Source organism: Eucyclogobius newberryi, unplaced genomic scaffold (assembly GCF_026437365.1).
Source record: "Eucyclogobius newberryi isolate DKJ021-1_F unplaced genomic scaffold, fEucNew1.0.hap1 SCAF_5, whole genome shotgun sequence".
NCBI classification, from domain to species: domain Eukaryota; kingdom Metazoa; phylum Chordata; class Actinopteri; order Gobiiformes; family Gobiidae; genus Eucyclogobius; species Eucyclogobius newberryi.
In genome coordinates, this window is record NW_027316167.1 from 37,641,666 (window position 1) to 37,660,666 (window position 19,001).

At 40.4% G+C, this 19,001-nt stretch overlaps 1 protein-coding gene across 1 annotated transcript in view; it reads left to right on the top strand.

Moving 5' to 3' along the window:
* The window catches only part of LOC140381749 (mothers against decapentaplegic homolog 3), a 45,805-nt gene extending 27,846 nt beyond the window's left edge, over positions 1-17,959 (top strand). The window contains exons 2-8 of the mRNA XM_072465882.1: positions 3,783-3,976; positions 4,995-5,129; positions 6,851-6,976; positions 8,541-8,753; positions 11,260-11,397; positions 11,918-12,062; positions 17,780-17,959. Coding sequence (XP_072321983.1) covers positions 3,783-3,976; positions 4,995-5,129; positions 6,851-6,976; positions 8,541-8,753; positions 11,260-11,397; positions 11,918-12,062; positions 17,780-17,903 — 1,075 coding nt within the window. The 3' untranslated portion in view covers positions 17,904-17,959. The remainder of the gene's footprint in view (positions 1-3,782; positions 3,977-4,994; positions 5,130-6,850; positions 6,977-8,540; positions 8,754-11,259; positions 11,398-11,917; positions 12,063-17,779) is intronic.
* The last annotated feature ends 1,042 nt before the right edge of the window (positions 17,960-19,001 follow it).

The window sequence follows — 19,001 nt, forward strand, 5'->3', positions numbered from 1 at the left end:
TGTTAATATTTGTCATGATGTTAATATGATGTTAATAAAATCGCAAATACTGTATTTTGCAAACTAAAAGTCGCACTGTTTTATTATTTATATATATACTTATACTTATACTCCGGAGCAACATATATGTGATATTATTTGTTATTTTCATACTTGCAACCACATTTCATACTCAACTGGGAACTTAAATATGTTTTTTTTCTCTATTATTCATTTTTTGGCTGGTGTGACTTATACTCCAGTGCGACTTATAGTCCGGAAAATACGAGTAATCAATTAGTCACGATTTTTATTCCCACAATAATTGTTGCACTAAAATTGCACTAAAACTGGTCTGAGACGGGGGAAAAACAGTGTCACTTTGCTCTTTGAGATCAGGACTTCTGAGCTAAAGCCTGAAACATAAATTATGTTGGAGTGTGATTCTACTATTGTGCACTGACCCCTGAACTTTGACCCAGATTGCCCCATTAGATTTTGCTTGATACCACCGATCAGATTTTTCTTTCCGAAGGCTTTATTTGACAGGACAGTTGTAGCTTGAAATGGTGAGAGAGAAGGTAGAGACATTCGGCAAATGGTCGAGGTTAGGAAGTGAAACCAGGAAGTTTTGGCTGGTCGTAACCACCATTTGCAAAGCCCTAACCACTGCACCACCAGCAAGCACCAGTCACCATATTTCAACCTTTATTTGGTTGATAATGTGTTTAACTATCGCAGGTCTTTCCTTCCTGCTGCTGTCAGACTTTATAACAAACACTGTTAGTCCTGAACACTCGCAATACTGACCTAACCTAATACTGAGGTGCAATTCCGTCATATGTGCAATTACTGTGAAATTCATGTGCAATTTATGTGCGTGACACATATTCATGTGCAATTACTGTCGTGATCACATGCAATGGTATTTATGTATTTCTTTATTTTTATCTTTATTATTTTTTCCCCTCCATCACTTGTTGGGTAATGAGAGGTTTTGTCTATGGGAGTAAATGTTTATAAGAGATCTTCTACTGAAAGTGTTTTTCAAACTTCCTATAAGTGGTCTGTTCTTTTCTTCTGTATCTGCCTCTGTATCTACCGTCGTTGCATCAATGAAATTTCCCCATGTGGGACAATAAAGGAAAATCTTATCTTATCTTAACAAATCTCTGTCCCCCATTAGAAATAATAGGTTGACAAGCCGACAATTGAGTTGGTGCAATTATTAAATCATAAAAATCGCATTTACTGGACCCCTAATAAACTATCCTGTAACTGCTAACCCTAGTTTTTAGACCTCTACAAACACGCACTGAATTAGTTTAGAAGTTCATATTCAAGTCTTCTTTCAAATGTTTAACTTCCTGAACGTGTTTGAAATTAGCACTCTGAATAGATATTATGCTATTATGCTTGTACTTTCTTGTTTTATTATGTTGTAAATGTTATATTTTTTACTCTGCTTGATGCTGTTCAACACTTTGGTAAGATTTGGCTGACTTAAATGTGCTCTAATAGATTTTGCTTGGGCAAAATCACAGCTTTTGAAACATAAACTGCAAATGTTATCGCAATACTTGCCAGATTAAAAAAAAAATACAATTGTGCAGCCCTAATATTGAATTATCAATCGAACCACATCAGCAGAGACTGGCCTTATATTTGCAGAGCGGGCAGGTGTCCTCATGCTCACTAAAGTCCACGAGTGAAGACTTAAATTTCTGAAATAGAGCTGAATAATCCTCCTCCGTGCTCCTCCCCCTGAATGAGAGCTGCATGCACAGATAAAGGAGCAGGTTTGTTGTGTTGTGTACAATGGCTGGCCCAGATGGTCATGACCCTGGATGTGTCATTAGTTCATGAGCTTTAGTGCAGCCTCAGCGTGTGTTTGAGAGCAGAGACGGCACATTGATAATACCAAATACTCTTGTCTCCTGCTAAATTTGAGTCTGTCTGGAATATGTTTTATGCTATGTTGTGGAAGATTCCTGATTCAGAACTGCACTCTTAATTCTCTGCTGGCTTGAATAATAAAATGTATGTTTTTCTTAATGAAATCCGTAGCCACGGTGTCTATCACGCCGCGTTGGGAAAGCCCTCATGTACGCAAAGTTGCCAATCTTCATTTTAACTGAGATCATTTTATTTTATCAACATAATTGCAGCCATTACTATTTAAGGATTGTAGCTTGTAAAATTATTTGTATTTGATTGTGGTAAGAGGTGTGAATATATTTGGTAGATATAGGGTATATATAACTTTGTGATTCTGTGTCTCTATTACGACCCTCAATTACAAAGGAATGCTGCTGTACAAACCCAGGGGTGACCGTAGCTAATTACAAATACAGGTTACAGTAATTTAATAGATTCTTCAGGTAATTGTACTTGTGTACATTTTTAAACATGTAAAAGTTTGTACTTCTGTAGATTTCTAGTTTTGTAACTGAGAGTTACTGATTACAGCACAAGGCTGCACAAGGCCAGTGCACATTTGCCTCACAGCGTTTTCTGTTCTGTCTTCACTTTCAAACCCATTGCACACAGGCACTGATTTACTAGAACTTAGATAGATAATATGTGGATTGCTGTTTTAAACAGCTGAATTCCGCTGTTTTATTAATCTAGTTTCATCTAAAATTGCATGAAAAAAGTATTTTGTGTTTATACTTTTACTTAAAGTACGTCATGTTTTTTGGTAAAAATAAATAAATAAATATATAGATTAAAATAAATGTTTTTGTTTTTTTTTTTGCAATTTTTTTTTTCTTCTGTTGTTTTAATTGCCCTGAAAAAACATACAAACATGTCCTCACTGTGTGTGAGCTTTCATCTCCACAAACCCGACTCGTACTTGGTCCGGAAGAGGAACATACTCCTGCTTGTTTCAATGGTTATAATCTACTGTATGGCTTAACACGTATCTATCTGCATGGAGAATATACAGAAGTATAGCTATATAGTATAACTTGCTATTTACATCACGGGTGTCCAACTTTTTTCACCGAGGGCCGCATTCTGAATGTTATACGGAGCAGAGGGCCACAGACAACCCAACAATGAAGTGAACTATTCAAATTTTGCATTTGACTTAGTTTCGATGCCTCCACACCTTTAATAAGACTTGGAACATTAATATTAGGTTGTTGTAACATAAACATGTTTGAATTTTTCCAATTTTACATTAAAAAGTTCTACTTTTTGTTGTCTGGGTCAACTTAGCAGGAAGCTGCCAACAAAAAATGGTTTGAGGGCCGTGGCTCCTGGGCCTCCTGTTGACTCATGCAGCTGACTTACTTCCACACTGTTACATATTGTTGATTTAAGTTTAATAGTTAAACAGTACTATTATTTGAGTTCCACACAAACGTAATGTTGCATTTCTCAGAAAACAGTGTTATTCATGTGTGGTGCATGTGACCCATGTATTGTGTATTGTATCAGTGCTCTCCCCAGAATCTTTTGAAGGGATAGTAAATATGCCTCATATGGGGTTGATTTGTCCTCCAAGGACGGTTTAATGTACCTTCATTATTCCAAAAGGTACATGCACCCTAAACATACTATTACATGGTGTATAGGCCTATACACCATCAAGAAATTTGATTATTATATAATATTAGTATAAGATTGAATGAATATCTTTATTTGCTCCAAGCCCTGCGTCTTGAGGATTTTTTTTTATCGCGAGGTTTGTTTTGGGTATTCTTGGCGTCCCCGCCATCCCTGTATGTACGTAGCGAGACCCTTGATAGTTCATACCTACACTGATGCTGACATGGTCCTCGGTGCTGTTACAGGTCCCTGGATGGGCGCCTGCAGGTGTCCCACAGAAAAGGCCTGCCTCATGTCATCTACTGCCGGTTGTGGCGCTGGCCTGACCTTCAGTCCCACCATGAGCTGCGGGCCGTGGAGCTGTGCGAGTATGCCTTCCACACCAAGAAGGACGAGGTGTGCGTCAATCCCTACCACTACCAGCGCGTGGAGACCCCAGGTACAGACCCATATACACACCATCAACCCCAGGTACAGACCCATATACACACCATCAACCCCAGGTACAGACCCATATACACACCATCAACCCCAGGTACAGAGTATCTGGTTTTGATACTAGTTTTAGAGTATCATTTTCTCAACCCCAACCCCAGGTATGATCCAAGTCTTAACATGCCATTACGGGATGGTGACTGAGTGACTAGCCATCGCCTCACAGCAAGGTCTATTGTCTATCCGGAAAAAACAAACAGACAAGACCCAAGGTGTAGGCTGTGCAAAGGGGGCCCTGAGACAATCCCACACATAACTGCAGGGTCCAAGATGCTGGCAGGGACAGCATACATGGAGCGCCATAACCAAGTGGCTGGCATAGTGTACAGAAACATCTGTGCAGAGTACGGGCTGGAGACCCCAAGGACAAAGTGGGAAACAACTCCAAAGGTGGAGGAGAATGACCAAGCCAAGATCCTCTGGGACTTCCAGATACAGACCGACAGAATGGTGATGGCGAACCAACCGGACATAGTGGTTTTTGACAGGGTGCAGAGGAAAGCCGTGGTGGATATTGCAGTACCATGGGATGGTAACATCCGGAAAAAAGGAACATGAGAAATCAGGGGAAATACCAAGGCCTCGGAGAGGAGCTGGAGAAGGCCTGGAGCATGAAGGTATCAGTGGTGGCCGTAGTGATCTTGGGGGCAGTGACCCCCAAACTGGAGGAATGGCTTGAGCAGATCCCAGGAAAAACATCAGACATCTCGGTCCAGAAAAGTGCAGTGCTAGGAACAGCAAAGACACTGCGCAGAACCCTCAAGCACCCAGGGCTCTGGTAGAGGACCCAAGCTTGAAGGGGGATGAATAGAGACTGCCCGCTCTCTTCCTTCTTTTCTCATATTTTTGATTGTGAGATTTCAGTGTAGGGACCTCTCTCACAATAACACAGTAGTGTATATTGTCCTTGAATATAGCTGCTGTAATATTACTTGTATGTGCTCGTGTGTGCTCCTGCGCAGTGCTACCCCCGGTGCTGGTTCCTCGACACACAGAGATCCCCACTGAGTTCCCTCCGCTGGACGACTACAGCCACTCCATCCCCGAAAACACCAACTTCCCCGCTGGCATCGAGCCCCAGAGCAACTACATCCCAGGTAAGACTGGCCTGTCTGATCTGCGTATCTTCTCCTGCTGGAAATCACCTCTTATGTTTCCTCTGTAGACAATAATGCTACAGACAGGTTAGCACCTTTGCCTCATACTAGGTACTCCTGACAAATCAAGATCTGGAAAGATGACTGCTGCTGACAGGTTTAACATTGGCGGCTTTGAAGGATGGGTCCAAGGCAAAGGGCACATTTTACTACATGGACAATAAACTGTTCCTTAACATTTCCTTTTGAATGTGTAATTTGGCAGTAAACTTTGAGCCATTGTTCAGCATGTTCTGGTTTGTGTGCGTTAATCCTACACCTGTTGCTGGCCATGTGAGTCAGCACTTGTGGAAGGCTTTACAATGACACTGACAACTTTTCTAAAAGTGTAACATCCCCTCGGCTTTGCATTTATATTATTATTACTGGTTTTTAAACTATGTCTTCTCATATAGGTTAACTCCCAAGCACTTAAAGGACACTTAATGTGCATGATCTACTTTTTGGAGCTTTTAACCATGTTATAACATTGTTCCCTCTTCAAAAGCATAGCTGGAGTTATATTTTGCACTTGTTTTCACAGTTGTTTCATTTATCCTGTTTACAAGCTTGTCTTCTCTGATCCTCACAAAAACACAAATACACATTTTTCCAGACATCATAGGTACAAGCTCCGGAGGTCCATGAATCATCACCAGACTCGTTTTAAGCATTTCTCTCATCAAATTGTGTTCATTACAACTGCAAATTGTGTCATTTTTATATTGTGGGATCTTGTGACATGAGATCTACTCTCATTCCTAATAATAAAGCAGACGTCCCACCTGGATTCTGCTTAACAGTTTGATACGGGCCTCCAATTGGATAATTGCTTCATGAGTAATGCTCTTTCAGCTGAAACACAGTATTTGAACCCAACTGATGCAGTGAGTGGCTTTTCATTTCTGAAATTACTACGCCAAAAGACAAATACTGTGGTCATGGAAAAGATGTCAGTGTGTTTGAGAAGGATCAAATCATTGGCATCAAGCAGATCAAACATATAAGGAGATTGTAGAAACTTGTGAAATTGGCTTTAGAACGGTCCAAAGGATTATTAAAAATAATAAAGAATAATGGGAAACCATTGTCTGAACTGTGGTCAGAAAAAAATCCTGAATGACTGTGATCGGCTATCACTTAAACATTTGATAAAATCAAACAACTCAGGGCTATTGTTTGATAGTGAAAGTATGAGCCTTTCCACGAGCACATTCAACTCAAAAGATAGTCATTGTAAACTGCAAAACCAGTGTAAAACGGCTTAGTAAAAGAAACAGGTCCATTCACTTCCTGTTCAAAACTGCAGAAGCAGTAAATTATTATTTACATGTTTTTGATATTGATTTAGAACTCTACATGTAGTAGCTGGAGTCTTATGTTTTCAAATAATCACAACTAAGTACAAGGATGTGGGCAGGGATCGGATAGGGGAAAGGTCAAAACAGTTGCAAGACAATATAGAATTACTCAAACAAGAATCAATCAAAATGGAACTTTGAGTAAGTTAATGATGAGGAATCTCTGTTGTATCAAGGTTAAAAGCCCATTTAAGTTGACTTAGCATACATAATTGTGTGTGTGTATGTGTGTGTATATATATATATATATATATATATATATATATTTCAGTTGTTTCTTAATTTCTAAATACTATTTGTGCGTGCACTTTTGTGTTTCAGAAACGCCTCCGCCCGGATACCTGAGCGAGGATGGGGAGACCAGTGATCACCAGATGACCCACAGCATGGACACCAGCTCCCCAAACCTGTCACCCAACCCAGTGTCACCCACTCACAGCAACTTAGGTCTGTCGCCCAAGCCAGTGTCACCCACTCACAGCAACCTATACAACCCTATAACCCTAACCCTAACTGTATTCATATAATAATGATAATATTACATTATTAACCAAGAAAAGGTTGATTTTTTTTTTTTTACTAAAGGCTTCTAGAATCAGAATATTTCTGAATAAAGTGTATATTGATGAAAATCAGAAGTTATTTTTAAGAAAAAGAAAAAAAAAAGCATTTTGTCTTGGAATTTTTATAGTCCAGAAATAATTTCCAATATCAAAATATGACCATAATATTTTTTTTTATTGTCAACTACTAGTCATAAGTAGTGATTGTTGACTAAACGTTTTCAGCTTACATTGAATATATATTCCAACAAAAGCCTGTAACTGTTATTACATTATATCCTTGGACCCCAATTTGTAGATGGCTAATTAATTACTATTATTTAAGTAAGTACGAGAAAAATATATATAATTGTTTTTACACTGACCTACATAGAATGTACTTGTACAGTTTTAGAGATGAAAGAGCATGAAGGACCTCAGCCATCTTATAATAGGGTCACACTATATGCAGATATCCTCTGTTTACAGTGAGAGGGCGGAAAACTGCAGGGGAGCATCCAAATACAGACTCCTCTGATAGGAAAAGCACACTTTATTATTTAGCTGCCTCGACCAAGCCTCAGAGTCCAGGTCCAGGAGTGGGAGTCGCTGAAAGGGAGCGAAAATGACCAGAATTAAGCCGATTCCTGAAACTGGGGCTGTGAAACCTGTAATTTGAGTTTCCACATTTCGTCTGCTGCTTCTGGGAATCGTTGTGTGGCTTTGACATCCAATGACGTCAGTCTGGCCCATTTTCTGTGAAGTGTTTTTTCTGCTCCCATTTTATTTATTTATTTTTATTACATTTATTCACTATACTGTGTAATTTAAACCACAAGCTTTACAGTTGTTTGTATTGGACCTATATTGGTTTAGGATGTCAGCGCTGATCCTGAGTATTGGTTCCAGGATATTTGTTCAAAGTCAGATCAATCTTTTCCTGTAATAAGATACTTTTGAGTGAAGTCTATCTCCAGCACTAGTAGTGCATTTTATTATAATTATGATAAATATGATTATTTAGATTTTACTATGATTACGCTGATTATGATTATAGTAACACGTAAATAGAATGCTGTCTATCGGGGCGGAGTTGGGCATTGAAATCCACCAAGAGCGTGTGCAGTGACCACATTCTGCCAGCCCCTTTTTTGAGTGGTTGACATGCAAACATGTCCCCAAAAGTCTGAGGGAGTCAGAAGGTTCTCCCCAGGAGAAAAATGCATACATTCCTGTATTCTGCTTGATAAAAATTAGTTTTTTTTTCAATAATAATGGGCCTATTGGATGAGACCTCATCTGCCATAACATGCATCAAACATGGGAGATGTTTAGTTGCTGACACAGCATGCTTTTGGGCCACTTGTGAATAAAGACGCGCCCTGACGGCCCTGTGTGACCTGCAAAAAAATAATAAAAGAAGAGAAAAGCTCAGTAATTTGTAAGACTAAACCTGTTTTTGTTTCCAGACCTCCAGCCGGTGACTTACTGCGAGCCTGCATTCTGGTGCTCCATCTCGTACTATGAGCTGAACCAGCGAGTGGGGGAGACCTTCCACGCCTCACAGCCCTCCCTCACTGTGGACGGCTTCACTGACCCCTCCAACTCTGAGCGCTTCTGTCTAGGGCTACTGTCAAACGTCAACCGCAACGCTGCTGTGGAACTCACCCGCAGGCACATCGGTAAGAACATAATTTAGAATGTTCTTCCAGATTAAGATTAAAACTACAAAGAAAACTCCATGCTTGGATTGTAAATGTATATCTTGTGAAGGCGATAACATTATTTTGGATAGTGGCTAGCACTTGCCTCACAGCAACAAGGTTCCATGATTAACTCCAGGGTAGCCTGTGACTTTCCTTTGAGGAGTTTGTATGTTGTCACTGTGTCTGGGTTAGAGTTGAAATCAGGCCCAAATAATCCATACTGACCCGGCCCGAGTACATGCACGTAGTGTCCGCACCCGACCTGTACCCGAGTCATTCCCTGCACGTCCCGACCAAGGCTCACGACCTTAACGTTAGTGTTCTACCTGCATATCTGTGGAACCAGAAGTGCTTATCCCCCTGGCACTGGCACTGATCTCTCTCTGATCTCCCATCAAGTCTCATATTTGTCCACGAGTTTCGCATTTTGTCTTAAGAGAATTACAAAAACACCTCAGCTGCACTAAAGCCTTGGAGCTCTGTTAATTATCCACAGGGGGCATATGCACCGCACGTGCAAACACACATGGTAAGTGCGACTGTGTTTAAGCTAAGGAGGAAGTACACAAAGCAGCAAGATGATTTGACAAGAACACACTGACTCAGGTAAAAAACAAGATGGCTAAAAGCAGATACAAACAGAAAATAGTTCATTTTGTACTAAACGCTGACTTGATCTTGTGATGAACCTCAATATTTCCACTGATGCTAATTTATATTATCTAATGTTTGAAGAGAGATTGAAACGCAGCGTAGAAGAGCAGAGAAGTTAAATAAATGCAGATAAAGCTGAGGATGTAGTTTAGCCACGTCTCACAGCAACACAAACTTGGAATTACAAAATGTCTTTTTGTGAATTGCTGAGATTATAATTAAAATGTTTAACTAAGGTACAATTTGGATTGTATTTATTAACAAAATTAGCTTGACCAGATTGTGATTCTCATCTGGTTCACAGGCAAAAATAAATATTGCAATATTTTAACTTTGTGACTTGACATTTCCATTGCTGTTTGAATTAAATAATGTAAATGTGTCATAACACCTCACATTAGTTAGGCCTGTGTATCAGGGGGTCTCGATACAATTTGCGATATTGTAGTGCATTTTAGAGACTTAAATCCACAGCTCAATCATAGAAGCGTACATATAATATCATATATTTTATATATATATTATATATATATATATATATATATATATATATATATATATATATATATATATATATATATATATATATATATATATATATATTTCGTATATTTTCCCAACAGTATGTCCTCTGCCCTGTCAGAGCCTCTCCTGCTCCTGTGCACTTCTCTCAGACATGAATCTTTGTCAGTGCTTTAGACAAAGCCTCACAAAGAATACAGATTTGAAGTCTTTGTTAGGATGGCTTCACACATGTTTTATCTTGTATTTAAGATGATAGGACACTGCTCACAGTCACACGCTTCTGGGTTTGTAACGCTGAACCTGCATTTACGTTTAGTAGGCTAAAAGTGAGAGGGAATTAAACTCAACCTACACAATAATAAGAAAATCCGGTTAGGGGAACTTTCTGTTCTAAAAAGCAGCCTGTGTCAAGTGTGAGAGTGCAGAGGAGGGAAAGGGTGGAGTTTAGACACTCACTGCTGCAGGAGAGGAACTGCTGACTGTATCTGATCTGGGCTGGGAAAGAATTAAAATCCCGAACATTTTGGGATAATTTACAAATTCCTCCCAGAGGACATGTACGGGAAAAGGAGGACGTCTGCTCACCCTTAGAAAACATATGTTTGGCTGATGTCAGTTGCTCACGAAGCAGAGCTCTGCCTCTGGACCTGATCATGGAAAAATAATTGTGCCAAAGACCTTTTAGGTGAACCGGTCTGGAGGACCAAGGCCAATTGAAAATACGGATTCAAGATCTGGAGGTGGGTCCCCATGCGCTGTAGCCCCCACAACCCCCTGAAGTTGTCACAGTGACATTGAAGGACGAGGGCAAACTTCCATATGATAGCCATATGATAGTCATAGTAAAAATGATAGAGCTAGAGGTCAGGTCAGAATTATTTGGTAGAATTTGCCTTTTAACTCTCAAAATGTAATTTTTTAAAACTTTGATCTCTGTAATTACTGGATCGATCCCCACGAAACATTAACAAGCACAAAGTGGAATGTCTTCTCTGTCTGCACAAATTAACTGTGGTAAGCTATGTTCTTTTCAACTGCAGTAGTTTAGTAGTGGTGATGATCCTACACATGTCCCTGCCCTCACGAGATTAAATGTATATGACATTAATTTCTAGATTTTTTTTAATTTTAAGACAGAACTATAAATCAGTGAAACAAATTACCGTGCAAAGGTTTTGATATTTTATTAGTCTTTATTTCTGACATTTTGTCCTTTGTTCCTTAGGTGTATTTGATTGTATTTGCTAGTTCCTGTGAGCTAAATACTTCACTGATCACACGTGTCCTGGCTTATGCTGTGCAGGCCGAGGGGTCCGGCTTTACTACATCGGTGGAGAAGTGTTCGCAGAGTGTCTCAGTGACAGCGCCATATTTGTTCAAAGCCCTAACTGCAACCAGCGCTACGGATGGCACCCAGCCACAGTCTGTAAAATACCCCCAGGTGAGTGCCCCAACTTCAGCCACACTCACCCAGAAGGTTTCAGTGTCATAAGGGTAAGGAATTCACAGAGGGATTTTGGATATCTTCTTTAGTATTTGAAAATTGGAGTCAGAAAATAAAGGTGCTACTTTAAGGGCTGATCCTTATGGCTCTATTGGAGAAAATGGACTGGAGAAGTTACATTGTCCCATTTAATCTATGGATGCAAGTGGATTCAATGAAATGATAAAACATCTTTGCAGATAGACAAAGCTTATACTGTATGTCGAGAGCGCAAACTGCCCAATAGAAAAGAGAAAGTTTGCCTCTACTGTCTGCCCTAAACATATTTCATATCTGAGGACACAGATAGGTCATGTTAATGCAACAAAAATACAACTTACTACCTTATAACTCACTAGAGTGTAGGGATTAACCACACTCTAGACCAGAGTGATGCACATTTATTACTGTGCGTTTATGCTGCTCGTGTAGTTGGCTGTTCTTGTGTGTTTGACTGTCTTCTCTTTGGTTCTTCCAGGCTGTAATTTGAAGATCTTCAACAATCAGGAGTTTGCGGCGCTGTTGGCACAGTCGGTAAACCAGGGCTTTGAGGCCGTGTACCAGCTCACCCGAATGTGCACCATCCGCATGAGCTTCGTCAAGGGCTGGGGAGCAGAGTACAGGTCAGATACTAACGCTTGAACATACTTTTTTGTGTCATTATGTTAACAGGTTATTTTCATATTTGCCCAAAAAGGAGTGAGAAGAAGAAAACTCCCATCTCTCATTAATAACTCAGTATAATGAGCTTACTTCTGCTTTCTTCAGACAACAACCATGGACTATTACACTTACAGTTAAATTATATCTTGGTAAATTAATTGCTACATTGTAATAGTAATATGATACCAACAACGGCACATCAAATGTATTATAAAGTACATTTAAAAACAGCCTGAGCTTATGATAGTGCTGTACATACACAATATATTACTAAAACAAGAATTACAACATGCACAAAGACACTAATAGTATATACTATCTGGAATCAAATGCCAAAGAGAAAAAGTGCTTCTTGAGCAGTGACTGCAGTTCAAATGTGCAAATGCTCTCATTTATCAAACATGGTTTATGACTAAAACAAAGCATTCTTCATAATTTATCAAATATGACATGATGTATGCGCTCAAATCTTACGGCAGCTCTGAGATTACGTACCGTGTGCACCAACTTCAAACAAACGTCAAACTACACTGCATAAAACATACTGTCCCATAATCTGTCATTTGGGTAAGTTTAGACACAAATGCAGTGAATTTACTGTAATTTAGCAATCGTTTGGATAGTTGAAGATTCTCCTTTGAGATATTTTCACGAGTAACCATACTTATTGGAGTTACTGTAAATCTACAGCATAAATTGATTTACAAAGAATTATTTGGAGACAACTGGGGATGTCAAGATTAACCGTTTTTTCAATTACGGTGACTAAACCGTAAATGTTAGGTTATTCATGGATGTTTTGGAACCTACGGTACGCCACAGTAATGTCAACAGGGGCAACGCGAGTCACGGGAGAGCAAGGGAACTGAACGGAACACTCGAAGAAGGAAAGACCTGTGCGTTACCATGGACTGATATGACACTTAAAAGTGCTACAATGAGGTGCCAATAAGATTAAATGTATATTATTTAATCAATTGTGGCCATTATGTTGTATTTTGAAAATAATCTCCGTTATTAAATGGTGGGCAGGTTAATTTTGATGATTTTGAATTTTCCTTGCAGTAATATTTACAAGTATATTTACAAAACATAAAACGTTTCCATTCTTTTTACAGATAATCGTGATAAAATCTATGTATTTCCCCTCCCAATAATCATAACTCTATCATTTGTTATGGTGACGTCCCTAGAAACAGCTTGTGCACATCAGCCTGGACCAGAGTCACACGGATCTGAGCAGCAGATTTGAGAGTGTTTTATTGAAACGACGCTGGTTTTCAGTCGCTGCATTTATATCCAGGGCTTGTGCGTACAGCAGGATGGGAGCTGTGCGCACAGGGTCATAAATACCACGCAACCTCCGCCGTATGAACACATATGCCCCCAAATTCACCTCATTTCACCACAATATTGATAACTGAGGGGCAGTGCATTCCACAGCTGAGGTCCTACAACAGAAAGGCCTGTCTCCTCTGGTCCTAAACCTGGCTCTAAGTCTGGTCTTAAGCCCAGTCCTAATGCCTTGTCCCAGTCAACCTCTGAGGTCAGAACACAAACCTGGGACTGTGTTCCTATCGGAAAAACCATTACCAGTATATTACAGTAACGAGTCAGTCATGTAATAAAAACAAGGACAGTGCTCAAATCAGCCAAAATGTGGGTCCATTTAAGTTAATTTATTGACCCGGACATTGTTATTACATTTCCAGTTTCTAAAACAATGTTTAGAGTGAATGGTCGCGGACAGCTGGTAGAAAGCTAAAGTATTATAACTTATGAAGCTGTTGATGTTTATCTTTCACCAAATGCAACTCTGGCTCTGAAATTTTCTTTTGAGTTTCCATGTAGGAATTCCGAGTTGGAATGGTGTTCCAGTGAAAATGTACATGCCAGAACTCGGAAGGTCCGACCTCCGAGGACGACTTGAACTCACCATACGACTGGTCCTAAGCCTGGTCCTTGGGACAATTAAGATTAGAACTAAGAGGGCCTATTGCACAAAGCATGACATTTTCCTTTTTTCTTTAGCTGTGGAGGTCCATCTGTATCCAGTCACTATATACTGAGAACAGACCATATGTTTTTTATTTTATGTTGAATTTATGGATATTTTGGCATTGTTTGCAGTATGCAGTAGTAGTGTATCACAGTGAAATCAATTTTACTCTTACTACTACTTAGTATGCAAAAAGATACTTTTTTTTAGCTTTTATCCATGGTCTAACATTGTTCCCTTGTTAAAACATAGCTTCAGTTGTATTCAGTTTAATTCACGCTTGTTTGATGAATCCTGAGATCTCCATAAATCCTCATCAGACTTTCTACCCACATATCACATTTGTTACAACTGCATGCTTACATTAGCAGGGAAAGCTAGGTTTGTTTATCTCCACTTTGTAATTCCCTCTGTTGCCATTAGATAGAACTCACTTCCTCACGTAGGAAACGCCCACCTATTAAATCAAACATTAGTTCATATTAAGCATGTTATATTAAGTTCTAAAACATAAGATGCCAATGCAGAGGTACTTAAGATCATGGACAATAACCACACAAATATTTTACCTCTGTATCTACCTGCGTTGCACCAATGAAATTTCCCCATGTGGGACAATAAAGGAATATCTTATCTTATCTTATCTTATTCTCACACTGCCACTAGTTCGGTCGATGTAAAGGACCTTTTGCTCATGTGGTGCATGTGTGAACATGGCAGTCGCAGTCTGGAGAACAGTAAACGTCTCCTCCTACACCCAGGAGCGGGCCGAGTGTGATGTGAAAGCAGACAACCCCGGGCTGACCTGTCTTAAACACGCAGTCCACTGCGAGAGATAAAGCATTTGGGATGTGATCAAAAAGCACTTGGATTGCGTGTATTCAATTTGAGTCTGAAGACGCAAATTGGATCAACTTTTTGTGTCCGCTCCGGCCTCTATGCTGCAGGTAAAAGCTCTGTGTTTTTTCCCTGCTGCCACCATGGCACATGGTCCCTGTGGCCATACCTTGTCTATGCCTGATCCTGTCAGCTCTCAGAAGCTAAGGAGGACAGGGCCTGGTCAGTGCTTGGATGGGAGACCACTGGGACAACAGGTGCTACAGTGTTAGAGGCAAACTGTTGTGTCCTTCGGCAAGACCCTTCACCCACATGCCAGGTATGAATGTGGTGAATGGTTGATGGTGGTGATAGTCTGCCCCAGGGCATCTGATTGTCCAAAAACGCGCTATATTAATATTATTTGTTTGAATTAGGGTTTTTTTTGTCAGCATTTTGCATAATTTCTAAAAGAAAGTCACAAAGAATTAAAAACAAAAAGGAAAACGCAGTGCGCTCAGGAGTATAGCTAATTGTGATGTTCAAGCCTTAAGCGATCCGTATATAAACACAGACTATAGACACAACCAGCGAGTGAATCAGAGCCTTCAGCCCCGCCCCCTCTTAGACTCCGCCCTTTTAGCACTGCCCACAGCATGCCATATACGCTCTTTGGACATTTTCTAAACATACTTTCCCTCGCTTGCCCGGCCTGCCTGCTCTTTCACTCTTCTCATGACTCATTGAAAGTATTGTGTAGGTGGCAAAGGCCTGCATGTGCCGGGGGCTCCTCAAGGGCCCTTACCGTTGCCAGGAGTGCACATGTGGAAGTACTTACTGTCAAAGGACTCACCCACACTCTCACTTTCTCTGTGTCGTCCACAAGAGCGCACTGTAAATAAGACATATTACTCTTCGAGACAATGTGAACGTTTTCAAAGTGGAAAATACCATAGTAGAAAGGCCAGCAAACTGTGATGTAACTGACAAAAAAGTGTCTTATTCATACTACACATCTAATGGTTTGTGAACAACACTTCTCTTTACAGCAGATTCAGTCTACAGATTAGGTCCTCAAACCAGTTTAGTGGTGTGTGTTAGGGGTGGGCAATATGCCAGAAAAATTAAACCCCAATTTTCCTGGAGCCAGATCATGATTCATGTACACATCATATTACCTTGAATAGGTAACTAAACTGCTTCTTCTGAAAGTTCATTGCAATTGGTTAAATCCACCTGTCAGTCATTCAGACTGTTGTAGAGGCTGAGCAGTAGCAGGAGTGGATGGGAAAAAGCGGTCTTTGTCTGAACATAGACTGAAGAGAACATTTTTTAATCACTTACTGACAATTTTTTCAAAATTACAAATCGTCACAGGAATTACATTACAATTTTATTTTTTATCTCTACATTGCCCAGTCCTATGTCTTTTGCTTTTATATAGGGCTGCAGCAAACCATTATTTTAGTCAAACATTTTTTTATATTGTACACTGAGCCAATTCAAACACAATCATCAACCAAGTTAAAGTTGAAATATGTTGAATCTTCTAGCTAGAGATTTTATTTTTTACAAATCATGTGTAAATTTGTATCTTGGTGGTATTATGCCTGCCATGCCATCTGTTTCTCTTTATCACAATTAGCAATATAATTGTTTATTGTTCTGTCCCTAAACCAACCAAAATGTACCAGTGAGAAAAACATTACTGCCACGCTTCACCCAGCAGAAAGACTCACACAATATTATTAAAATTAAATCTGCAAGAAAATTCACCCTGGAGAGACAAAGAGACCACGAGAATGGACTGTTGAGCAAGCTTTATTCAAGAGTTATTTGGCGCTCAGACCCCGGCGGAAGACGTTGCGATCATGGGCACTCCATGATCTATTTGTATTAGATGTCTCCCCCCGGAGCCTGGAGACTGGTGGTGGTAGATGTGGAGAGAAGGTAGAGGATGAGGGGAATGTAGAGGAGGAGCTGGGGAGGTGGTGGGTCGCAGTACGGTTTGAGCGGCCGAGCCATCTGCCTGGGGGCTTAAATGTGACCGCCTGGTGCTGATTGGGAGCGGGGAGGAGTCACTTGAGAGCGTTGATTGGGGATGAGGAGCAGGTGCGAGGGCCATGGTACAGACGCCCCCTGACCTTTCACCCTACTTCTTTGGCCAGGAAAAACTGCATAACCTCTTTGGGATAAGCGCAGAAACCTGGGAGAGTCCATGGTGAAGGAGGGATCTGACTCTCACAGACGGACAGGCGGGCGCCCGCTTGAGCGCGATGATGGCGCTGGGGAGAGGGGTCCTTCCATGGAGGCCTTGATGTAGATGGATGGAGTTAGGTCTTCCAGGCTGAATTTACGCAGGCTTCATTACTACTTTTGTATCAAATCAATGAACAGATTTGGATGATCACTGTACATAGACAGGCGTTATAATGGAGTGGGAAATATTGATGAAATGAGTACATACATTTTATTTATAATTTTTTTTTAATGCATTGTCTCAATAATGATATTCTGACGATATTTTAACAAACATCAGAATGTGCTTGTTAATGTAAATGAGGTTCAAATGCAGAAATATCACTTTATAGATAACAGTAGACTTGAACAAAAGGCAAATGTCAGAAAGCTACTTCTGTCAGCGACCGCAAGAAATTGTGTTGTTTAAACGTGATGGACAGGCCTAGACTGGATAAAGTGAAATGGAAAACAGTTTATGATTTCTACAGAATTTGCATCCAAACTATACATTTTCATTGTAAATTATATACTTGATATTCTATTTTTGCATATTATCCATTTCTTTGACATATCTAATGCCACAGCAGGTTTGGTAATGTGTGTTTTGTGTGTGGTCCCCAGGCGGCAGACAGTGACTAGCACCCCCTGCTGGATTGAGCTTCACCTGAATGGGCCTCTGCAGTGGCTGGACAAAGTACTCACTCAGATGGGCTCCCCCAGTATCCGGTGCTCCAGCGTGTCCTAGGACTCCTGCTTCCCTCCATGCACACACACAAACCCACTCAGAGACACACGCACACACAGCAGCACTTTGACTCTTGCACAGACTGTGGTCCTCTCACCAGCAGACATCTCATCTGTACAAAACTCACACGCGCTCGGCTTCTGCCACACAGGACTGTGGATTCGTCAGTAAGCATTTTTTAAATGAAGTCAGTTTCATATTGTATTCATGTCACTAAATGTTGCCTCTGTTGGGGCATTCAAATGTTAGATATGCTCAGTGTGTAAATGCTCATATACAGTTTAAGCACACAGTAGGACATGCTAATGTTGTGCACATCTGCAGGTTGACGAACAACTGTTTATTATGGAACTGCATGAGTCTACATTAGATTCTAAATGAATATGCCATAGTCGTGTGTGTCTTCTTAAATCAGCATTATCTCCTGACTGACTTCAGTACAGTCTGTGCAGGACCCCTGAGTTCTGGTTCTGTCAGGCAGAGGTCCTCAGTTCTGGTTTTATCAGGTAGAGAACCTTTCGGTAGATTTAGGACAGCACAAACACCCCAGACTCAGGACAAAGAGATTCAGACCTTCTCAGGAGGTACAGTCCTGTGCCAGAGGTCTTCTATTATGATGTATTTTGTCTGTTGAACAGTGCTGCGCGCATGGAGACTTTTGAAATTGTATTTTTGTATCTGCCTGAATGTGGCCGTGAAACAAAGCACAGCTTTTTACAAAGGGAATTATGACACAGTTGTACCAAATGTAAATATATTTAGCTGCAAAGAACGATGCCCATGTGTTTATGTACATGTACGTAAGTTTATAATGTGACTTTGATATTCCAGCACACATGGCTGATCTAAAGCCATTGTGGTGAGCTTCCTGCACACTCAGCAGGAGCATTACATGAACAGTTTTCATGTTTTTACAGTGCTCCTGTGTGTGACACCAGCCTCACGTTAGTATTAGCCCAGTGGTGCTATTTTCATCAGATTCTCCTGCTAAAAGTGTGTTTCAGGGAGTAGCATCTACCGTCTGAGACGCACTGCTCTGTACTGAGCCGTGCCTGTTCTGTAGTGAACATCTACTCTCTTTGTAGCTCTTGTGTTTGT